The 26,196-nt window shown below is 35.6% G+C and overlaps 1 protein-coding gene across 2 annotated transcripts in view; it reads right to left on the bottom strand.

Moving 5' to 3' along the window:
* Window positions 1-16,426: 16,426 nt before the first annotated feature.
* CCSER1 (coiled-coil serine rich protein 1) overlaps window positions 16,427-26,196 on the bottom strand; it is a 1,217,611-nt gene continuing 1,207,841 nt past the window's right edge. For both annotated transcript variants that reach the window (XM_082610968.1, XM_082610971.1), the window contains one exon: window positions 16,427-18,134. In XM_082610968.1, the coding sequence (XP_082467094.1) occupies window positions 17,649-18,134 (486 nt within the window). In that variant the 3' untranslated portion in view covers window positions 16,427-17,648. The remainder of the gene's footprint in view (window positions 18,135-26,196) is intronic.

Below are 26,196 nucleotides of genomic sequence, written 5' to 3' on the forward strand. Positions count from 1 at the left end.
CTTGGTGTTTTTCCATGGCAGTTTGTTCAATTTCCCCTTTGTGTTTTGTGTCTCTGCCCTAGATATTTGCTGTGTGGTTACCATGAGGTTTACATAGAACATCTCATAGATACAATATTGCCTTTTCTCCTGATAGCAATTTATCTTCATTCACCTGTAAAGGTGCCATCTTTTTACTGTTCTTCTTTTATATTTTTGATGTCACCAATTATCTCTTTTTATGCTCTGATTTTATTGTTTTTTTGGTAGCTATAGTTATTTTAATGATCTTTTCTTTATCCTTTAGATTATAGTTGAGTGTTTTATATACTGTTTTTTAAAAAGTTACAGTTTTCTAATTCTGACTGTTTATTATTCCTCATATTAGTCAGAGTTTTGTGTACTTTCATATTTTCTTTCATCTTAGAGAGCTCCTTTCAAAATATCTTGTAAGGCAGGTCTACTGGTGGTGAACTCCCTCAGCGTTTTGTTTCTGGGAAAGCCTTTATTTTTCCTTCATATCTGAAGGATAACTCTGCCAGATAGAGTATCCTTGGCTGGCATTTTTTATCTTTCAATACTTTGAATATGTTGTTCCCCTCTCTCCTGATATGTAGAGTTTCAGCTGAGAAATCTGCTGACATCCGAATGGGTGTTCTGTGTAGGTTACTGTTTTTTTACCCCCAGCTGCCTTTAAATTTATTGTTGACTTTTGATAGTTTTAATATAATATTTCCTGGAGAAGGGCTCTTTGCACTGCAATAATAAGGTGTTTTATTAGCTTTGTGGACTTGTATATCCAGTTACTTTCCCAGGTTTGGAATGTTCTCAGCTATTATTTCTTTAAATATGCTCTCTGCTTCCTTCTTCCTCCCTTCTTTTTCTGGGATACCCATTAATTTTATGTGACTCTTCTAATGAGTCATGGTTCTCATAGAGTTTCTTTATTTTTTAAAAAAATCTTACTTTTCACTCCTCTTCACCTGATTCCTATCCTTGAGCTTGCTTATTCTCTCTTCCATCTGACCTGCTCTATTTCCAATGTTTTCTAATGCATTCTTCATCTCGTTTATTGAGTTCTTCAGCTCCAGAATTTGTTTGGTTCTTTTTTAGAATTTCAATCCCTTTGATAAAGTACTTCTGTTCATTAATTTTTTTCCTGAGATCATTGTATTGCCTTTCTGAGTTTTCTTGTAGTTCATTGAATTTCTTTACAACAACTAATTTTTTAGTAGCTTTAAAAAAATTATTGGAGTATAGTTGATTTAAAATTTTGTGTTAGTTTCTGCTGTACAGCAAAGTGAATCAGTTATACATATACATATATCCACTCTTTTTTAGATTATTTTCCCATTATAGGTCATTAAAGAGTATTGAGAAGAGTTCCCTGTGTTATACAGTAGGTCCTTATTAGTTATCTATTTTATATATAACAATGTGTATATGTCAATCCTAACCTCCCAATTTATCCCTCCTCCCCCCTTCCCCCCTGGTAACTATAAGTTTGTTTTCTACACCTGTGACTCTATTTCTGTTTTGTAAAGGTTCGTTTGTACCAGTTTTTTAGATTCCACATATAAGCGATATCATATGATATTTGTCATTCTCAGTCTGACTTACTTCACTCAGTATGACAATCCCTGGGTCCATCCATGTTGCTGCAAATGACATTATTTCATTCTTTTTTATGGCTGAGTAATATTCCATTGTATATACACACAGCTTTTTTGAATTATTTATCAGTTAGATTGCAATATTCCGTGTCTTTGGGTTTGGTTACTAGAGAATTATCATTTCTTTTTGTGATACCCATTACTGTGCTTTTTTCATAGCGTTTGATTAAAAGTGACTCTGCCAGCACATTTGAAGTAATGAGTACCTTTCCTATTTAGGTAAGGCTTTGTTTACTTTGATTCTAAGAATTCAACAAGTTGGTAATTAGGAGTCCTCCTTTTGTTTTCTAGAATGTTGTGCTATGGCACAAGTTTTTGGTTTTTCTTACCAAAGGTGACTCACTGCTAAAGTTGGGAGTGCACATAAAATAAGTTGGGGAGAGGAAAAAGAAAAAGAGGTTGGTGGCAGACTGTGGGGAGTTGTGTATTTAGCACTTCAGACTTCAGAATTTGGGTGTGCTGACAGCTTGGTAGAGGGATCCTTAAGTGGGAATCTCAGATGTCTGTGGGCTGTCTCCTTGCCAGAATCCCAGGGCAGATAGCAGGTAGTGTGTTTCTTCAGTTTTCTTTGTCAGCCTTTTCTCCTTTCCATTCCTTTCCCCAAGTCACTGTGATCTCTCCTCAGAGAGAGCAATGGGTCCCTTCAGCTGCAGCACATGTAGCTGGATAGACTCCTATTCGCCATCCTCATCCTCCACTTCCTCTGCCAGAAAGGTCACGCTGGCCCCCTGCCTCCTCTGCTACCACAACCTTTGCTATTCCCACTGCCTTCACCACCACTCCTCTGGCTCTGCAGCCTCCTCCAAAGTCCAGTCCACCCACTTTTGGTTGCATAGACGGATGGATCTCTCTGGAGTCCTGATGTGCTGCACAGAGGCACTTTTTTGGGTTATGGATATTTGGTTAGTTGTAAATTGAAGGGGAGAGAAAAGAGAAGCAACTCATGCTGCCATGACGCTGATGTCTATGTATTCTGAATTCTTTGTCTGACACGTCATGGATCTCTATTTCTTTACTGTACTCTGCAGTAGGTGGGCCTATGAATTAGCTTCTCTGCTCTCCAGGGGCAGTGGGATGGAACCCAGGGTCTGCATGGCTCATTGTTTGGGAACCCTAATCAGTAAAGACTGAATTGAATTTCCTGGTAAGGTGAGGCCACTGTTCTTGCTCTGCAGATGGGGAGACCATAAGCTGTGCTTTCTGTTCAAGTGCCACTGTTAACAGAGCTGTTGCATGGGCTACACAGCTTTCCATGTGCTCTGATAAGGTTCCCTGGTCAGGAATGCTGAAGACTGTATTCAGCAATAATTGGTGCTATGAATTAGTTTCCTTGCCGATGCAGATAGGAAAGGCATCTCCAGGGCCACTAATGCTCCTTGTTTGTGGTTTTGACTCAAGACAACCCATGCCCCAAGTTCCCCGACCAAACAGGGCCACTGGCTTTGCTCTGGGGGTGATCAGCTCTGCCTGCCCACATCTCAGCTCCAGAGTTGCTGGGATATGCAGTTTCCAGGTGTTCTCACCACCCCTTCCTGTCAGACGGGGCTGAGGGCCACACTTCTCAATGTGTAGGTCTATGTTTCTGGCTCCTGCCTAGGCAGAACTGAGAGGGTCCACTTCAGGCAACTGCTAAATTTTCCCAAATAAGTTTTCTGATTGGGAGGAGTAGGGAGCCATGATCCACAGCAGGTGGAGCTATGGTTCAGCTCTTCTGCCTTAGTGTGAGCAGAAGAGGCTCCAGATCTGGCACAGCTTCTCACTTGGGGATCCAATTTAGAAAGACCTTCACCCTGCCAAATTCCTGGGTCAGACTGTGCCATTGACCTCGTTTGCAGATAAGCAAAGCCATTGGTTGGGACTACTACTTAGGCTCCACGGGTGGGAATTTAGTCCACCAAGATCCAAGTGCTGGTTATTAGAAGCCCTTCCTTCCTTCTCCATTTCAATCAGACTCCCAGTGATTGATCCCTGCAGATTCCTTTGCAATACACATGGGGTGAAGCCATAATAGGGGCTCCCACAAAGTGACCCAGAAGGCTGGGGGGCTGGATGTCATCCCTGGGCGCTCTCTTCTCACTTGGTAAATATTGGAGGAAACACAGGCTCAGGCAAGGCCTCTCATCATGGTGCTGTGCCAGCCTGGGGGAGGGGCATTGTGGTTGGCATGTAGCTCTTCTCTTACCCTTTAATGTAGTCCATCTTGGTCTCTGTGGTGCAGGGGGTGCCTCAGCCTCACTACTAAGCTCTAGGATTCTCTCAGTGTTGTCCTGTCCATGAATAGTTGTTAGTTGTTGTTCTGGTGAGAGGGAGCAAAGTCAGTAACAACTTTTGTCACCATCTTGATGATGTCATTCCAATGTTTTTGATACTTTAACATTTCCCTTTGAATCTTTTATTGGAGTTTCCATATCTCTGTTTACATTATCCATCTGTTTTTGAAGGTTGTCTTCTTATCACATTAGTGCCCTTAAGATATTAATTGTAGTTACTTTAAATTGCGTTTCTGATAATTTTGAAGCCTATTTTATATCTGAGTCTCTTTCTGGTGCTGATTTGTCTCCAAAAAAAGACTGTTTTCTTTTTCCTTCCCTTTAGCATGGCTTTGATTTTTTGTTGAAAGCCAGATACTGTGGACTGAATGTTTGTGCCCCTCCCCCAATTCATTTATTGAATTTTTAATCCCAAATGTGATGGTGTTAGGAAAGGAGAGGGTTCTTTGGGAGATAATTAAGTTATGAGGGTGAAGAAGCCCTCATGAATGGGATTAGCACCATTATAAAAGAGACCCCTGGAAAGCTTTCTTGCTCTTTTGACCATGTGAGGATACAATGAGAAGTCAGCCATATGCAAACAGAAAGAGGATTCTCACCAGAACCTGACTATGCTGGCATCATGATCTCAGACATCCAGCCTCCAGAACTGTAAGAAATAAATTTTTGTTGTCAATAAACGACCTAGATTATGGAGTTTTGTTATAGCAGCCCAAACTGACTAAGCCACCAAATACGGTGTATTGAGTAATAAGAATTGAGATAAATAGTGTGAGGTTTTATGTTACTATGGCTAATATTGGCCTGTATTTATTATTTTCTGTAGCAATATGTGCCAGAGGCTTCAAATTCCTCAAGTGTCCTTGTTTTTGTCTCATTTGTTGACTTAGGCTTCTGTAAGTAATTCTCTTCAGAGAGTTTATACCTTGTAGTGATTTCAGCTGTAATTCACAGTTATATTGGGGCCCTGTAGGTGCAGTGGTAAGTTGTAGGAGAGGGAAAGCTGAAATCTATCCTTTGTTCCTGGACTGTTACCTTCACAAGAATTTCTTAGCTTCTCCCTACCCCTTAAGTAAGACAGAAAAACTAGAGGGGACTAGAGTAGGAGAAATACCCTTCCCTCAGATGGTGCAAATTGCCAGTATTTTTTCCTGCAGAATAGACTTTGTTAGTGAGAATGCTCTGGGCATATTTTACAATGATGATCCTTCTTCTCCCCAGCCTGAGCCAGGAGGAGATCATTCTTGGATCTTTATCATAAGAACTTGGTAGATTTCTTGGATGTAAAATTCATGAAAGTGTGAGGTCCTCCCAAGACTGTGTTCCTATGAGTTCCTTATACTTACGCTAATCCACACTCAAACTCCAACAACTCATAAAATTACAATTTAAGTATTTGTATCAGCTTATCTCTCTAGCAGTGTCTGCTCCAGGTAAACTGATATTGGCTGTGATTTTCTGGATTTGACCGTTTTCATATTTCAGGGTTGCCATTTGCCTGGTAACCTAGTTCTCTTGACCTGGGTCCAAGAAATATCATTGATTTTCAGTTTGTTTAGCTTTTCCTTGTTGTAAGGATTGGAATCATAATTTCCAAGATCTTTATAAGTTGGAGCTGAAACAGATAATCTGTCAATTATATTTTATTTAAGGAAGTTTCCTTCAATTTTAGTCAGCTATGTTTTTTATCATAAAGATGGGTTTATCATCATCAGGAGCTTTTTTAGACACTAATTGTTGCCATAATTATGTGATTTTTTTCCCCTCTAATTTTTTATGATGGGTTACATTGACTTTTTCTGATGTTGAAATGTATCTTTGCATTCTTTTTTATTTTATTTTATTTTTATTTTTTTCTAGTAGCAGAACTTTTTTTTTTATTAGTCTCTGCTTAACAACAAAGTAAATCAGTCATACATATACATGTGTTCCCACATCCCCTCGCTCCTGCATCTCCCTCCCTCCCACCCTCCCCATCCCACCCCTCCAGGCGGCCACAAAGCACCGAGCCGATCCCCCCGCACCACGCGGCCGCCCCCCACCATCCATCCACTCCACGCCCGGCAGTGTATACACGTCCATGCCTCTCCCCCACCCCATCACAGCCCACCCCCCCCATATCCCCAAGCCCACCCCCAGTAGGTCTGTGTCTCTATTCCTGTTTTACCCCTAAGTTCTTCATGACATTTTTTTTTCTTAAATTCCATATATAGACCTAGAGTCTGTCATACAGAGTGAAGTAAGTCAGAAAGAGAAAGACAAATACCGTATGCTAACACATATATATGTATCTTTGCATTCTTGATATGAACCCTCATGGTTGATATATTTTGTTTAATGTTGGTTCAATTGTCTAATATTTTATTTGGAATTTTTCTTCCATGTTCATAAGTAAAATGGATCTAAAATTTTCTTTTTTCTTCCTGTTCATAAGTAAAATGGGTGTATATTGTCCTTAATTTGGAAGCAGATTTATAACAATCTTAACAGTCCTTGGTAGCTTTAGATTTTTTTCAAATTTCTAGATTATATACTTCTAGAATTAACTATTCTTTGCAATATTGGTAGAAATTTGTACCTTTTCAATACTAAGCTGTGAGGTTTAATTATAAGTGAATTGGTCCAGTGACTGTAGTCCTAACCCCTTCCTCCTAGCACCCCGTGAACCACATCTTAACCATTTTCTTGGGAATTATTTCTAAGAGTTGGTTTGTGAATATTATGAAAAGCTTGCACACTTATTCATAGTGATGATATTCCAAATATAAAGAAAACTGGTGCCTTTTAAGTCTGCTTTGTGTGACTTGCCAAAGTCATGTGCTTTTCTAATGGCCCAGGAACTCAGAGATTCTGTAGGACAACTACAGTAGATAAAATTAATTAGAAAGTTTTTAAGTGATAAATGTGAGCTATTGTGATAGATTTTCTCATATATATTATCTAATTTAGTCTTTAAAGTAACCTTTTGTGGTAGGAATTATTAGCCACATTTTCACAAATGAGAAAATTTAAGATTTACAGAATTAGATAATTTTGCCAAGTCTGTATAACAAGTAAGCTATGCAGCCAAGGTTCAGAGTTACTGCTTTCTCACTCCAAAGTCTGTATTTAATGGCCTTTTCCCCTTTGCTATGCAGGTATGGTAACACTAGGATAACTTAAAATGGTTCTATTTTTCTATCTCAAACTTCTTTTAACATATAAGGCGACTGATCAGATTATTTTGAAACCTTTCTTAATAACTCTGGTAGAAATAATTTTGCTCTTTTCTGTGTTTATATAGAACAGCACTGTCTGCTATAGCAGCCATCTAGGCCTCTCACTGGCTATGTGACTTGGGACAAATCCATAATCCTTATTGTTCTCAAAGGTAAAAAATAGGAGTAATAATATGAATACTTACCAAGACTTGTTGTGAGGATTAAATAAGAAAATCCATATTTTTATTTTGTTTTTTTAATATTTAAATTTATGTTTATTTATATTTTATGTTAACAAATTAATATAGTGCCTGCCTATATATATAGGACAATACTCAGTAATTGCTAGGCATTATTAACATCAATAAGAATCCATCTTAGGTCACTAGACAGAGCCTCTAACCACTATTTCTCTGTGAATAAATGAAACATAATCTAAACTCCTGAGTACAGGCAAATTATAATTTTGTCTTTATGTCCTAACTGCAGAGCACACAATTTGGCAGTTGGTAGGGAACCATACTTATAGGTGAGTTGCATATGCATGAATGTAGCTGGTTATGTATGTACTGTAGTACATTAACAGAATGGCTTCATTCAGGAATACTAAAATTGTCCTTAATAAAAATTAAAAAAGGAAAATTCTCTAAAGTGTTGATAAATTTTTCTGAGTGACTTCAACCCGATTAATTTTAAATCTTATATTCAATTTTTATTTTACCTGCCCCAAAGCATGGAGGAGGTCTTTTAACATTAAAAATTTCAGTGGAAAATTGAGGGTCTATTATTACTAATCTAGGATTTAAGGCTTTCATGCACATGTCAAGAGAAAGCTTAAAGGAGGTAATTTATAAGGCTGCTATCTCATTAAGGAATTATTAGAGAGAGATAATTGGAATACCCTGAGTCTTTACAATATAACAAAAAGAAAATAGCAAAGACTTTGGCCATTTGTATTTGTTCCCGTCCTCTATATGATATACTTCTCAAATGTTAAGCAGTGACATTTTTCTGCCATCTCTGATTGTCAGCTAAGCATAGCATCAATACTCCATAACCAATACTCATAAGAGGCAGTGTTTTCTGTTCATCATATCACCATTAGATACATTGGGAAAGTGTTTTATCACCTCCTGCAGTTGAACAGTTCAAGGACTATAAATATTTGAACCTATTCCTAATAATGTGATTAATTCCTTTCTAAGAAGTATTTGTACACTCTCCTTTGAATATAATCATCTTTGGGACAAAACCAAATTGCATGTTTCCAGTGACTCCAATTTTATGTTTAATGTAATAGCATGATTATCCTGATTCACGTAGTAGGCTTATCTGTCATGTGAATGAGTTGATGTGAATGACTGTATTGGTTCCTGGACTTCACTATGAAAGATTCCTGTGGAAACCTCTACATTCAACCCTTATTTCTGAAAGTAGAGGTTGATGTAACTCTCACTGAATAATCAGATGTTGGGTTGTTTAAGTTGATCTTCAAATATTCTGCATCAACTTCTTGTGTTCTACTAATTCTTTTTATTGTCTTTCTGACTTTCTATTATATTTCAGGTAGATATTAAACTATTACTTTAATTTCAACAACATGTAATAATATAATCTCATTAGCCAATGTCTATTCTTAGGCAGTTATAAATACTGGCTCTTCATGTTAGTTTCCACACACAAGACCATCCTTCAGTACACTGTTTAAAATCTTTAAATTCAGTTTTTAGCAACATAGAAGTCTCTGCATATTAGCCATGTTTTCTTTACCAATAAATATTCTTATTTTAGAATTTAAATACAAAACAGTGATTATGGCTGGTGAGATAGTGCTACAGTTTTATCAAATTTACTCAAGTGATATTTGGATCTAAAAGCTATCAGGGCACACTTTTTTTAAAAAAATAAATTTATTTATTTTTGTCTGCATTGGGTCTTCGTTGCTGTGTGCAGGGACTACTCTTCATTGAGGTGAGCAGGCTTCTCACTGCAGTGGCTTCTCTTGTTGCGGAGTACAGGCTGTAGGTGCGCGGGCTTCAGTAGTTGTGGCACACGGGCTTAGTTGCTCCATGGCATGTGGGATCTTCCCAGACCAGGGATTGAACCCGTGTCCCCTGTATTGGCAGGCGAATTCTTAACCACTGCACCACCAGGGAAGTCCCCAGGACATACTTTTGAGCCATCTGTCTGTGTGTAAAGATAAAACTCTTATCAGCCTCTGACCTAATGTATCCAGTTTAGACTCGTTAATGTCAGCCATATAGGTGAATTTCCAGGATGTGGTTATATTTCACTGTTCATCAGATTTCAAGACCGAGTTTACATGTATATCCCTCTTCTGTCCAGCTCTCCTTTTATAGAAAATAATAATGTAGAGTCCAAACTGGCATAAGAAATAATACCTTCAATACAGTTTCTAACTAAAAGTTAACTTTACTTAAATATTTTCGTTTTCATGTATAAGAATCTGTGAAATGAAAAATAAACAGAATTAACCCAAACCCTAGCAATGAATCACAACGTGCAAAAGCATCTTCTAGCATCATCATTACTATTTTTTTGGTCGTATGATTACCAGTGTATTATAAGTAATGCTTTTCAGTGAAGCAATACTCTCTCCTCTTGTGAAATTAAGGGCATGGGGAAGACCTACAAATGAGGCTAAACAAAGTGTTCACTTGGCTAAATTATAATTAAATTAACTTTCTGTGTAAAGGTTGGTTCTACTTTCATGGTCATCTTCTGAAATGTGATTTGATTTTCAAATTGTCCTTAAACCATGATATTTACTGTGTCACTTCTGTACATTTAATGCTGTAATGCCTGGTCTATTGATAATATCTCTACAAATGTCAAAGCATTTTTTTATATTAGAGAAATAAGCGTAAAATGGAATGAGATATGAAAGAGCCATTTAAAGTAAGATTAAAATGAGACTATTTGAAAAAATGTATAAACACTATATACATCAATATTCCATTTTAAATATTTTTAAATGACTGTTTTACAATTGAAATGTTAAAGAGAAATATCTGTATAATTCATCCACAAGAAAGTGCCGATTGATTTTAATCATAACCAAAGGGTTTGTAAATGATTGCCAACAGAATTTAGAAGTGGAGGTTACACGTTTTCATAAAGTCTTCAAAATAACCCCTAAAATTTAGTACCTTCACTAATTTAACTAAAAATTACAGTGATTCTTGACATTCTTTATAGAAAATAGAGTGCAGAATCAAAGAGAAACTCTTCCTGTGGTCAGGAAAATGGATTGAATCTTAAACCATATGGTCATATTACAAATAAATTATAAAATGTATCATACTGGTTTATTTCAGCTTTTTGAAATCACATTATATAAAGCATACACCAGAGGAGCACAATTTACTCTGAAGTTGTGAGGCTATAGAGAATATCTGATGAGTTTAAACATAAAACGTTAAAGGTATGCTTTTAAGGCATTTGCAGCAGCATTTTTTTTTTTTTAAAGAAGATGTTGGGGGTAGGAGTTTATTAATTAATTTATTTATTTTTGCTGTGTTGGGTCTTCATTTCTGCGTGAGAGCTTTCTCTAGTTGTGGCAAGCGGGGGCCACTCTTCATTGCGGTATGCGGGCCTCTCACTATCACGGCCTCTCTTGTTGCGGAGCACAGGCTCCAAACGCGCAGGCTCAGTAGTTGTGGCTCACGGGCCTAGTCGCTCCGCGGCATGTGGGATCCTCCCAGACCAGGGCTCGAAACCGTGTCCCCTGCATCTGCAGGCAGACTCCCAACCACTGCACCACCAGGGAAGCCCTGCAGCAGCATTTTAAGTGTATGTTCTTCCCTACTGGCTGCTATGGATGCCAAATGGATACATATTCATGCACTGCTTTGAATTCTTGAGTAGCTATTCCGAATCATCCATCTTTCAGCCATTTTAGAAAACACTGTGTGTGTGTGTGTGTGTGTGTGTGAGAGAGAGAGAGAGAGAGAGAAAATTTAGAATAATTTCGTATTTTTTTGTATTGTTAAAAAACATATAGAATAAACAGTTTCACGAATTGTAAAGTCAAAACAATCTAAGATATATTTTGAATTCTGCCCAGTTGTAAAAAATGAAGATAAAGAGTATAGTTCAGAATAAGAGAGTCCACACATGGATTAAAATGAAATGATAGCATCATATTCCCCCAGTGGTCTCTGCGATATTGTACTTTATTGTCATATATCAGAAATGAAGAAAAAAGTATGGTGGCAAAGGATGTGGAAATAGAAGTCAACTGGCTGATGAAGTAAGTGGCTGATTTACCTCTTCCCAATGAGCACGACTTCAAGAATCTAGAAATAAATCACACTGCTTTATGCTCAATGTGAATACATGTGTAAACCAATCTATCACTAAGACAGGTTCAGAACAAATTAATGTCATAATAAAAGCAGTCAAGTACCACACAACATATTTGTTTTAAAATTTATTTTGCAGAGGGATTATGCATATTTTTCTAATCGTCATGCTTAAGTGTATCAATCTTTTCTCAGAATACTAGTCAAATGGTGAAATTTCCATTAAATAAAATCACTGTTCTTTGGGAAATTAAAAGCCTTGAAAGAAATTATACTATGACATCCAATATTACTAAAAATTGTAATTTCTAGAGTAATTTGCCGTTTATTATCTGTCTCACTAAATCATTAGTTTTAGAGAATAGAAAATATTATTACAAATGTTAATAATCTCAGACCCAAATATATTAGAATATGTTGAATAGTCCTTTTTCCCTTAAAAATAGGATCTAGGTAAGTTAATATTCCAGTTCTCTTGCATTCCTGAAAACAAGACTTTGGAAGAGACAATTCATGGTGGGATTATATCTTATTTAGACATTATTTAGGTATATATGATTAACTACAAAATAAAATGTATTTAAAAATTTAGAGCAAATAAATTTCTATTTCCCATTTCAGTTCCTTCCGAATATTTAAGGAACTTTAGGTCAGTTGTAATTTTTGTCCCTAGATACAAATATCTAATTTTGTAATTATCATTTTAAAAAATGTATATAAGGCAACACAAACATATCAAATTCAATGATGTTTCTATCAATATCCTCAGAAAATTAAGGAAAGAAATAGTAAGATAATCTGATAACTAGGTTATTTTTTATTTATTGTATGTTTTCCTTATGCTAGACACTTTATTGGCTCTCTACTTTTAAAAATACAGCATGCAATTATTTCTATTTTTCCCAATTGCCTTCAAGGAAAGAAAATTAGGGTGTCAGATTTTCTAGAAGTAACCTTGAAATATAGTAAGTGCTTTCCTCTCAGGATTCTATATTTATTGATCTAAACATCAATAATTGTTCTAAGAAAAGCTTTGGAATGAGTAGTTTTCTGGTTTGCTAAAATAGACCATTGCTCAGATTTTCTTTCCTAGCAATAGCAATAGAATTTTAAGAGGAGTATAGCAAATTAAGACAGCATATACTTGCTTGAATCACTCTGCCTCCTTGGGAGGAAGCCTAACTCTGGAGATAAGCATAGTATAAATGGAAAGATCAAAGGATATGAAATCCAGTTTAGTTAAACATACATGCTATGTGTCCCTGGCAAATTACCTAACCTTTCTGATCTCATCTATGGAGTGAGTAAAACAATAGCAAACTTACTAGGATGAAAATGAATGCTATGGACTGGACATTTGTGTTCCCCCCAAACATATGTTGAAGCCCTAACCCCAATGTGATGGAACATGGAAGTGGGGATTTTGGAAAGTAATTAGATTTAGATGAGGGAGGGGCCCCATGATGGGATTAGCGACCTTATAAAACCACAGCTTGTTTATTCTCTGCCATGTGAGAAAACAGAAGAACGAAGCTATCTAAACCAGGACCTGAATCAGCTGGCACCTTTATCTTAGATTTCCAGCTTATAAAGCTGTGGAAAATAGTCGTCTATTGTTTAAGGCACCCACTCTATGGTATTTTGTAACAGCAACCTGAGCTTACCAAAGCAATGAGGTAATGTTTGGAAAGGATGATAAGATGTAGAAAATTCTTTTTCTTGAATTTTATGTTCAAGAGGAAAAGTATGTTTGTTAAAGTGATGAAGTTAATGCGGCTAGATTGAAAATTCTCTAAAAGGAACCATGATATCCCACTTCTAGATTAGTTAGGTAGATGAAACCCACTTTGTATTAGTAAGAATTTTCATTGTCTTAATTTCTATGGGAAAAATTTCAGGTCTGAAATAGGGTGAACTGCCTTCATTCTTTTCCATAGATAACACACCTGGAAAATGAGATCTCTGACATATTTTTGGGCCACACTACTTGGTACTGAGCAAGTGGGTTCTGAGAAAGATCAAATTTATTGTCAATAAATAGTTGGTGGATATGTTTGTGATTCTATTGGTGAAAGAACTTGGCACAGATTGAGATTTGAAAAATAAAAATTTGGCAGTGCTAATGTATATTGTTAGAGAAGAGGGCTTCTTTGTTTAGTTGGTTGATAGCTGGCTGTTTGCTCTTATACTACAGTGCAATTCAACTTTTTGTAAGAACCCAACTAGTTTATATTTTCTATCATCCCTGCCATGTGTATAGATATAGCCTAGTGTTGGCATGACAAAATTAGCACATGGAAAAAGAACAAGAAAAAAGTGTTTAAATTCCAGGAGGAGTAAATTACCAAAGAAATATTATGGGTGATTGAATTATTTCTTGGGGTAAAAAAAGAAAATATATAAAAGGATTTGATAATAAAGCCTAAATAGAGTCAAGTTCCACAATGCAATCAAAATCCTTAGAATAAATGAATCAGTACTATATTTAAATATTTTCACCAGGGAAAAGCCTCAGGCTGTGGGGAATGTGATTCAGGGATAAGAATGGCAATCACAGACAGCACCTCTACAGGCATCCCCCTTTCTTTTTCCACGTTGATCTACAGGTGGTTTAATGGAGTTGTCAGTGCTGTTTTGAAGCACTTCCTACTTCTACAGGTATTTGTAATATAAAGTTCTTAAAGTGGAAAAGTAGAACAAAATTTAGACTATAAGACTATAGCCAGTATACCAAGTTACCCACTATAGTGGGTTACTTACTAATTCTTAATAATGAAAAAGGTGATAATGAATGTCACCATTCAATAAACTCCTACTATTCCATCAGCAACTAAGTTACTAAGAAAGGTCTTGGGAGGACTAGTGGAATATGATCATTTATCTTGATCATTTACCTTATCCTTAAATACATGATGATAAAAAGAAAATATTAACTCTTTTTAGTGGAAGTGTTATCTCTGTTAAATACAAACAAGGTAATAAACAAAACAAAATGTGAAATTTTCTTTGAATTCAATTAATTACTTTGAATTCAGTAACACTCAGAAAATTAATGACAATAGGCTAGGTTGAAATCTTGGGAAATAGAAGGTGTAAAACACAGGTCATAAACCCAGATTGCTTAAGAAAATCTTGGTAAACATTTTAAGTAAGTGTGGGCATGTCTACAAATGTTTATTGTTGACTAGTGGCTGGCTATTTTATTTATATCTCAATCAATAAATAATAAAAACAACTTGAATGATATGTGGCCCTAGGTCCTTACCCTGAGCATATTGATATTAGTAGATTCACACCTTTAGCATTGTAGCTACAGTTTCATGGTGTCATTTGCACAAAGACTATGGTGCTCCAAAGAAGAAAAAAACAGCTTGGAGAGATAATAATTTTGCTGTGACTCCGTTAGCATATAAAATTATTTGGAAAAAAAATCAATGACTTCATAGAAATACAGCTGCATGTTCCAATAATTACAAAAATGAGAACAGTTTATTTCAGGTGGAAACAGCTTTTCCTTAAGGAATATCTCTTCTTAGGTGTCCTTTAAAACACGTTCTAAATTCAGAAAAGAAGATTTGCAGCAGAAATTTTACAGAGTTACTTAGGCTTAGCTACACATACACATGCACAGAAGAAACAGGAAGGGAAAGAAAAGACAACTGCTTCCATCAGAAAAACAAGCACTTTTTCCCCCTGGTGTCATGTCTTTGGATATGTACCGCCTTGGAGAAATGTATAAATCATTTTTATACATGGAACTGTCTTAGAAAACTAGAGATTTTAGTACAAAGAAATCAATTTGCTGAAAGAATGCCCACATAAGTACTCTATATACACAAGAGGAACTTACAAAGAACCCCTGTTTTACAGTTACTGATGTATATTAGCATAGTGGGCTTACACCTTCTCCAGGCCTGAGTTACACTTAGTATTACAAATAATATTATAACAATGCTGAAAATACTGATACAAAACAGCTTTAAGATGATATTTCCAAAAAATACCCCTCCTTTTAAAATTGAACTGTTTAACCCAGGTTTTCTTTTTGAATGTTTCAGCTTTAAAAAAGATTTTTCAAGAAAATACTAGCATTTAAAACATCTCTTAAAATGTCTATTAAATGACAGATTTTCTTAAATAGATTATTTTTTACAAAGTATAATTCAAAAGTCTATCTTCCAGGAAAACAAAACTATAAGCTCCAAAAGTCCAAATCAAAAACATTATTTGTGATACATAGTTCTTCCATATCCTGGGAAAAAATCCTTGATTATTTTACCGTTCTGATTTATTTACAGACTTCAAATACTCTAGTAACACACACCAACTTTTAGGACAAATGAAGCTGAATACCACAATTAATAATCATAATTTTTCTATCATTTCTTAAATACCATCCAGCCCAAAATGTCTGTCTGCATGAATATTATAACTTCTAAAGTATAGTGGGAATTTTAGATAGCAGTCTCATTAAGCGAAGCAAATTGCAGTGTGCATTATTCTCTTTTGGCAGAATTACAAACACACACATAAAGAAAACATTTGGCAAACATTTGTCTTGATGCACATGTGTTTTCCTTTGGAAAACCAAAATTACAAATCCAGCATATCCACTAAACTCTTTACTCTTATCAATTCTAATCAAAGTTTGAAAAGTGGTTAAAGTTTAATAGTTAAAGCTAGTGGGGGGATATCTAATGGCTTTTCCCCAAAGCACAGAGCTCAAATGCACTTTTGCTTTAAGAGATGCATTTCACACATAGCTTTAATTTAAGCAGGGTAGTCAGATGCCATGCTAAAACTGCTATCTCAGTTTCCCTTTATTCATTTCATGGATTCTGTCAGAGAGCACAATGGAAACAGATCATGCAGTAGGTATGACAGTTTCAATTTGCATGGACTATGCCTAATATGGATTCAGTTATTAGCTTTTATCTTTGTATAAGAAAACTGCAGCCCTGATTCCTACTGTTCATTTTAAAATTATTTATTTCTATAGCTGCATACAGCTCTATTATTAATTAAACATAAAGGAATTATTTATCTCACGTGCACTTATGTATAAAACATTAGGCCTTGTTTGTTAAAGAGAAATATTTGCCATCAAACGAGTTAAGTATTCCTGTTAGAGATTTATTTCTAAGATCAAATTGCCAAAGTTTACATATATTTTATTTTTTCCTCTAAATCTAGATGACATAATAGTCAAAATAGTGTAAACTGGGCTACCAAGAAACTTTCTCTTCCTCAATTCATCATGTAGAGTAATTGATATGGGTTACTGTATATAAAGCAAAACTGGACACACATTGAAAAAAGAAGTGAAAAATTAAAAAATATAAGGAAAGTGAAGTAAAATAATTTTCTTAGAATGTGCTATTCCTCAAATTTTTAAAAAATACAGTGATATAACCATGACAGTGACTCAAAGAGTGTAGCATGTCATGCTTTACGCATCATTTGACAAAATTCAGGCAACATTACCACCTCACTGTGTTATGTCATAGCACTTCAACATCAATAGCAAAAACTAAAAGCAAAATTCTTCGAAGATCAGAGCTGTCATTCTCTATTTGGCTAGCAATTACTCAGTCTGAAATCCTTTGTGAACTAGTGTGAACTAAACACTTAGAGGATAAAAGAAATACCATTTTCCCCCTTAATCGTATGGCAAGATAAGCTTGATTGTATGTAATAGAGAGACAAACGCATCTCTAGGTTATATGCAAGCAAGCTTCATTCTTCAAATAAATACACCACCAAATAAAAGACTTTAAAATCCCTCTTTTCTCTTTCTATTAACTATGTAATTTAAAATTCCTTACAATCCCTTTATCTATTTATTCTGCACATCTATTTTCACAGTAACACCATTAAGTGAACAGAGTGCTATTTGATATTACCTTCTGAAACTTCAATGCTTATCAGTGACTGATAAAAATAAAAGATAAATAAATTATGGCCCATATATAAACCAGCAAGATGGTCTCATTTATTATACATATATATAATAAAGTCTCCAAAGCTATTAAACCTAATTCAATTAACATGCTTGAACCCTCATTCTTAAAAAAAAGTAAAATTCTTTGTTTATAACTAAAAATAAAAAGTAATAAAAAATACATAAAATTTAAACATGATCTATGCACGAGAAACACTAACCATCTTATCCTACCCAGAGACAGGAATAGGGTGATTTAATCACCCATCCTGCTGGCCTAGAGCCTGCAGCTCAGTTGTGTGTAAATTGTGATGGAGGAAAACATTCTTTCTGCTGTACATGTGTAAAGAGATTGGCCCTCTTGGCGGTTGTCCAAACCTGCCTGTAAAGGTTGAATGCTGTCGGGCCACAGCAGCTTGGTCCTTTGGTTTCTCTGAGAACGTGGAGAGCCCTTCGGTCTTAACTATTGGTTTCAGAGAGTTCTGCCCTACAGTGGCCCGTAAATTCTGGGTGACCTCTGACGTGAGGGTTTCGTAAGTTCCTCTGGAGTGTTTGATAACTTCCACTAGTTCCTTGTCCTTCAAAAAATTGCTTATACATAGACTGGAGAGCTGACAGGTCTTGCTTTTGTAGGGGCTTGTCTGGTCCGCTGCTGAGTATCTAAAACGGTCCTCGGTGGGAGTATGCATTGCTTTTCTGTCCCTTGTGCTGAGACTTTGGCTCATAATTCGATTTCGATATGTAGCCTGAGGTAAAGACATGGAAAAGAAAAGATGTCTTTAAAAAATATGTTCATAGCACACACACAAGAGCGTTGCTTTCGCATTTGTGTCCAAAATCGTAAGTTTTCAACAAGGCTTAAAAAATATCAATGGAATTGTTGTCTCTTTTTCATGAGATTATATTTCCCAGTGCAATTCTACTGTAAAGAGTGGTTAAGTGAATAATTTACTCTAAAAGGCATTTATTAAAATACTTTTTTAAAGAGCAGTTTTAAGTTGGCAACAAAATTGAGAGGAAGGTACAGAAATTTCTCATAGACCTTCTTCCTCCACACATTCATAATCTCCCTCATTATCAACATTACTCAATAGAATGGTGTTACTTTTTACCCAGGATGAACCTGTGCTGACACATCATAATTACCCAAAGTCCACAGCTTACCTTAGGTTTCACTTTTCGAGTTCTACATTCTATGGGTTTGGACACACTTAATAATGACATTTATCCATTATTATATTGTCATACAGAGTATTTTCCCTACCCTCAAAATCCCCTGTGCTCTGCCTGCTCATCTCTCCCCTCCCCTCCCCACCACTGGCAACTACTGTCTCCATAGTTTTGCCTTTTCAGAGTGTCATAGAGCTGAACTCATACAGTATGTAGTATTTTCAGGTAGGCCTCTTTCACTTAGTAATATGCATTTCAGGTTTCTTGATGTCTTTTCATGGCTTGATAGCTCATTTCTTTTCAGAGTTGAATTAAAAGGCATTTTGAAATGTATTTATCTAATTTCCTAAGTTTGAATTCTATAATTTTCTCTGAGAATACATGTTATTTTAAGAAGTAATGAACATCTATATATGAATATATACATTTTTGTTGGATTTAATATGCTATATTTACTTGAGTGTACGGTCAGAGAGTTTTAGAATGATCAATATCATGATGTGTATCAGCAAAGTGGTAACCTAGAAATTCAAGGAACTAAAAAAGAAGTCACTCCAATGACCTACAGAGAACAATAGGGCACTTAAAAGAAATTTCAGCATTTAGACTTTTGGATGCACTTTAGTAATCAAAATCAGGTCCATGAGTGTAGGCCCCTCTGCTTTCTCACAAGAAGTTTATACTCTAATTACAGGAGCAAGATATAGCTTATTGAATCATGTTGTGGAGGAAGCAAAGATTACAAACTGGCACCAGAATTCATCTTGAAGAGAGCACTGTCTTGGTTTAGAAAAATACATTGAGATAGAAACTAACTAGTTGGCTTATTGCTCTGGTGGCAAAAAATGAAGGATTTATTGTTGTTACAAAGAAGGAGGAAAAAAGGGAAGAGAAAGAGGTAAGAGAGAGGAGAATAGAGCACGTGGCAGAAGGCTAATACAAAATGTGCTGAAGGGCCAATGAAAATTTCTGTGTACCTGACATCTAAATGGCATAGTTTTTAAATACCCAACTTTTCATTGTTTGTTCCCTAGAAAACCATTTCTCCAAACCTGGTCTCTACTTTGAACCCTAATTTACTTATCCGGCATCATCACTTTGACTAATTAACATTCCTAATCTGACATAAAACAAAACCAAAAAAACAAACTTGATTTTGAGTCTGCAACCTATTCTTCCCCAAATACCCTCCTTCTCACTAATGGTACCACTATCAGGCCAACATCTATAAATCACCTTTGCTTTCTCTTTTTCTTCATATACCTTTTTTTTTTTTTTTTTAAGAAGATGTTGGGGGTAGGAGTTTATTAATTTATTTATTTTTTATTTTTGCTGTGTTGGGTCTTCGTTTCTGTGCGAGGGCTTTCTCTAGTTGTGGCAAGTGGGGGCCACTCTTCATCGCGGTGCGCGGGCCTCTCACTATCGTGGCCTCTCGTTGCGGAGCACAGGCTCCAGACGCGCAGGCTCAGTAGTTGTGGCTCACGGGCCTAGTTGCTCCGCGGCATGTGGGATCCTCCCAGACCAGGTCTCGAACCCGTGTCCCCTGCATTAGCAGGCAGATTCTCAACCACTGCGCCACCAGGGAAGCCCTCTTCATATACCTTTAAATCAAGTCCTTCCTGATGTAGTGCAAATAGGCAACTTCAAGTCGTCTACTTCTCCTATTTCCAATCTAAACCTCCTGACCCGATTCTCTGGTACATATTAAGCATTTGATAAATATTTGCTGAAAAATAGCTTATCTGCTTGAGATAATATATTTATTGAGTGTGTATTATATGCCAAACATTTTTCTAATACCCTTTTATCCCTCACAAGAGTCTCTTGAGGTAACTTCTATTAGTCCCATTACACAGACTAGAAAACAGAAACAGTGAGTTTGTACTCTACAGATAGTGTAAGATAGACAGTCTGCTTGATTAACCACTGATTCATTCTGCCTCCCAGTATTCCCATGGGAATATTTCTAAAATGTATCACATTTTTCTAAAATAAAGTACATACAGAACCATACTGTAACTTAAATTGAGGCTTCAAGATTATCATTACTGAGATGAATATCCCCAATTTTCTGTAAAACTAAATTCTATTAGGGGATATCTTTAGGGTGTCTTTATACTCAGTGACTTCAGATTGAGATATTTTGCTAACCATGTCTTTTCTTTCCTTCTTTAAATTGTCTTAATGTCTGTAGTAAGCTGCCATTCTAGTTTTTAATTTGTGCTTACGTTTATCAGACCCTCTCCATTACTTCTAATTTGCCATTTTAACTCTTTCCTTGATTTGCAGTAGAGATAGTAAGGCTGGTTACCTGTTTGTATGAAAGAAGCATCGTATGTCTTACAGAAGGTGTTTCAAGGACTTTCTTGGGAGTAAAAGAAATAAGCGAGGTATTTGGACCTACTTAGAAATGTGAGATTTTCTTTTCTTTTCATCTTTGTGACTTGACTTCTATAAGATGCTTACTTAACTGTTGAATCAGTTGAGAGATCCTCAAACACTGTGCCTAAAATCACATCCAAATGTCAGAAACATCATGGGTATAAAATACTCTGAGAAAAAAATTGGTTTCAGAACAAAAGAGCCATTGGTAAATTCATCATGATAATAAACCTTTCTATTCTATTTATATACATGCTGCCTAGGAAAGCTGAGGAGATGAGTGGAAACTTCATTTCTGTTACTTTAACATTAGATTTGGGGAAATGTTCATCATTTTCTTTATGCGATCATTTTAACCCTCCTGGGATATATTACATTAAATTGAATATACAGTTTTAATAAGACATATTGAAAGGGATCAAATGACTCAATCCCACAGGCAGACTCAGTGTTCTCTGGTATAACATCTGATCCTACAAGGTATATATGCATCTACTATAAAAAGAAACAAAACGAAATGATCTATTTTTTAATGCATTTTTAAATCACCTATTCCTGTTTGTTCAGCATAGTTTGCTTTTAACATCTTAGACTTTTCCTTTTTTTTTTTTTTTTTTAGTTCTTTGTGATGTTCACCATTAAATCTAGGGCTCATAGTGTACATGGGTGATTGCATAGCACATGGGGCTAATGGCATGGATTTGGGGTCAGACAAATAAAGGTTCCTTTGCTGATTTGATAAATATTTATTGACCTCTACTGAGAGCAAGGTGCTATATTATGTGATAGGAAATAGTATTGTTCATAAGAGAACCAGCTCTTGCATTTAGGCAGCTTGAGGTCTAATGAGAGAATCAACCAGAATCAGACAATTTCTAGCAAAGTGACCATGGCAAGTTACTTACCCTTCCCAAATCTCCAATTTCCTCATCTGGGAAAGGAAGATTTACATTCATACCTGTATCTGCATACGAGATTATAGTTAAGACTTAATGAACTACTGTGTATAAAATGCCTAATATTATACCTGAGGAATAGTTATCTTGATGACAGCAACAATAAGTATAGTAACAAAATAAAGTGAATACACCTAGTATAGTAACAAAATAAAGTGAATACACCTAGAAGTTTCTCTGATAGATGCTTGCTTCATCCTTTAGAAGTAAAACCACTTTGAATACTTCTATCTCAACTTAAAAAACCACAGTAATTTACTCCAGAATACTTGAGTAATTTTACATTTATTTTTATGGTTTGGTTCCCTAGAACAGATTCTGAGACAAATATTTGAGACAATAAACAAAAGTTTACTAGAGTGTATTCTCAAGTCAACACCCATGGGGTAATGAAGAAAGCAGTGTCTGTCAGAGGAAGTTAAACTCTATGCAATTAAACTATCTCAGATAATCACACAGGGAACTCGGAAGCTGGGATGACTCCTCAGAGTTGTCCCCAAGTTAGGCAAGTGGTTGGGAGCCTTATACTCTTATTTCAACAAGTTATTGGACATTGGCAATATCTGGGAAGGGGGTGTAACCATGAATGAATAGGCTTTTTTTTTTTTTGTAAGGGAACTAACTTGAATGCTATCAGCTGCCAACTTTTTTACCAACTGGGAAAATGAAGGCTTTAGTTGTGAAAATGTGTGTGTGTGTGTGAGTGTGTGTGTATGTGTGTGTGTGTGATTGGGGTGGGGGAGGAGAGAACTTGGGAGCACACCACAGCATCCACTACACTCATTATCCTACTTATGTACCTAATATATTAGGGGATAATTTGGCATAATGGAAAGAACACTGAACCTTGGGCCAAAGACTCTAATCTTGTCTGTGCTGCTATCAAACTGTGTGAACTTTGATGAAGAAATTAATTTCTCTGGGCTTCATTTATGAGCCTATTGAAAGAGATGAGAAAAATAGAAGAGAAAAATTAGATCTTGAAGAAACTCTAACATTTATTCAATTATCTTCCAGTTCTAAAAGTCTACATTTAAATTTGTATTTAATTCTATATAGACAAACGTAGGAAAGATCCCTTTGATTCAAAATATAAAAATATATTTTTGCATATATATATATATATATATATATATATGCACAAAATTTGTATTTGGTTGCAGTGGTCCAGAGGGAAATAATTTTTTCATCATGCTGCTAATTGATGTTAATTCCTTCTGAAGCTTTTGAGATCACTTCCCCAGAGAGAACGTTCAGTGCATATACCTAGCCAAATCTTTCTCAAGGCTGGAATTAAATTTCCACAAACTAATATAATTATGTTAGTTTTTAGACAATTTAGTTGTCAGTTATTTTTTTTTTAATGAATTTATCTATTTATTTATTTATTTATTTTTGGCTATGTTGGGTCTTCGTTTCTGTTTGAGGGCTTTCTCTAGTTGCGACAAGCGGGAGCCACTCTTCATTGCGGTGCACGGGCCTTTCACTGTCGCGGCCTCTCTTGTTGCGGGGCACAGGCTCCAGACTCGCAGGCTCAGTAGTTGTGGCTCACGGGCCTAGTTGCTCCACGGCATGTGGGATCTTCCCAGACCAGAGCTCAAACCCATGTCCCCTGCATTGGCAGGCAGATTCTCAACCACTGCGCCACGAGGGAAGCCCCTCAAACATTTATTTTATTACCTATCCTTTGGGTTCCTAGTAGAAGATGAATGGATGGCAAATTTAGTGATTAATCAGTCAAAACTGAAGATTATAATAAAATCAGTTCTTCCCTATAATTTTTTTCCTCTCATTTCTTCACTGGAGTATATAATTTGCATTTCATTGAATTCAAGATGAATGATTTTAAAACACATTATTATTTTACATACCACTAAGAAGGAAAAAACAAACAAAACTTATGATGCTAATTAAAAACAAATAAAAACCACATTCCTTCCTTACCAGTGGTGTGACCCATTCATCAGTCACACCAGCCTCTCATTCAAATTTCTTCTGTCTTCACTTCCCTTTCTTAGGTTTGATAGTCTTTTTGCATTTGTCTCAATGATACAGCTTCATGTACGTGTGAGTATATTCCTTCTTTTGATTTCATAAAGCATTTGGTTTTTAATTTAGAAGAGAGTATGGAATTGAAGGCAGTGCAAGTACAAATATTTTTTTCATTAATATCAAAGTTATACTCTTTCTTTCCTTGCCTTTCCATATACAAAATAACATTTGCTATAATACCAAATCATAGTAAAAATTTTGGAAAATATTCTTATTGGAAACTCACCGCATGTAGTGCTAATACTGCATATAACTCAATCGAAGAAAGGACAATATGAAACTATGATAAAATCTACACAGAGCAATGTAAAAACTCCACTGAAACTGCAACACAGTTGAAAACATTGATTGTAAGATTTATCCTGATTTTAGGGGTTTTATTACATTAAAAAATTGTCTTATATCTGATGCAAAGAATATATACAGTAATCATGCCAATGTGCATAGCCCAATTTTCATTAAGGCAGGGTGACATGATAGAATTAATGAGGAGGGGAGCAATGTTTCAGTCACTGATTAATGAATTTCATAATGTTTTTCTGAACTTTACTTCATGTGTGTGAACTATACTGGTAATTGCCAAAAATGTTATCAGGCAACAACTTCCTAGTTTTTTTTTTTTTTTTCCCATGGAAGGAGTGGTTTTTATTTATTTTTTTACAACTTTATTGGAGTATAATTGCTTCACAATGGTTAGTTTCTGCTTTATAACAAAGTGAATCAGTTATACATATACATCTGTTCCCATATCCCTTCCCTCTTGTGTCTCCCTCCCTATCCCACCCCTCCAGGTGGTCACAAAGCACTGATCTGATCTCCCTCTGCTATGCAGTTGCTTCCCACTAGCTACCTACCTTACGTTTGGTAGTGTATATATGTCCATGCCTCTCTCTAGCTTTGTCACAGCTTACCCTTTCCCCTCCCCATATCCTCAAGTCCATTCTCAAGTCCTAGTTTCTTATATAGATTAAAATTTAGCATATGATTGGTTATTTTATTTGATTTTAAGATATATTTTTCTGCAAATGTTCTCCTAACCAAAAATAGTATTGTTTTACAACTAGAATTGTTCCTAAAGGAAAAGAAATACTTGAAGCAATTTCCAATAGCTAGTAGAAAAAAAATGGTATTACATTAGAAAAATGGCTAATATTAAATAGTATTTTAACAAATTATAAAGACTACTGAAAATAACATTATAATTTGAATTTAAATAAGAGATGTATATGCACTTATGTTAAGGTGAGCCAGAATTATCAGGAGAAGCCAAGTAGTAACTCTTGGGTAATTCATACTGAGAAGAAACATGCCTCCTGAGTAAGGTTTATGGTTTCTTACTAATGAGCCTCTAGATCAAGTAAGTAGAACATAAAATGCAGAATACTGTATGTTTTATGTTCAAGAATAGACACTTTGACCCATACTTACTTCTACACCCAAGCCAACTAAAATAGAAGTTTCATAAGGGCAGGGACATTGCCTGTCTTGTTTAATGCTGAATCCACTCCTCCCAATACTACCTGTCATTTACCAGTAGCTCCTTAATATTTATTTAGTCCAGAGAAGAATCTACTACCATGTTTCTTCCCCTTACTGATATAGCTTATCTAATATGAAATGTTCTTTCTCTAGACATTTTTCTCTCATTGATGATTTGATTACTTTGATCTATATGGATTGATATACTACCTGGATCTTTTTTTTTCACACACACACACTATATTTTATTTTTACAAGAGATAAACTAACACGAAGCATTGTAAATGGATGACCACAACAAAAGCAACAATGATTGCAATTACCAAACACGAAACACACTCATACTATGTCATAATATTGACATCCAGTCCAGTAATCCTCCACTGTAACAGCTCCTTCACTTTGCAGTGAAAATTGATTTGTATATTTTTTGCCTCTGAGTCCTTGTGGGATTTTTCTTGTTTTTCAAACAGAAAGTCACAAAAATTATAATCATCCTCATCAGTTCACTCAGTCCCATGTAATTAATTTTTTTTATCTTGATCTTTTGTTAGCACTTTTATACATTCATCAGTTTTCCATTAGAGTTCTGAAAATGCTTATTCATTCAGTTCAGCAGTGTAGTCAGTTACCAGAAACCTGTACTTGTCAGAGTTTTTTCCATGAATTCCTTGAAGATGAAACCCTTTTATAGGAACATTTTTGCAAAAGCATCACAGTACATTGAGAACTGTCTGTAAATGACAAAAGACTTAAAAATGACCATGGT

Source organism: Mesoplodon mirus (assembly GCF_964341445.2).
Source record: "Mesoplodon mirus genome assembly, chromosome: 2".
Lineage (NCBI taxonomy): Eukaryota > Metazoa > Chordata > Mammalia > Artiodactyla > Ziphiidae > Mesoplodon > Mesoplodon mirus.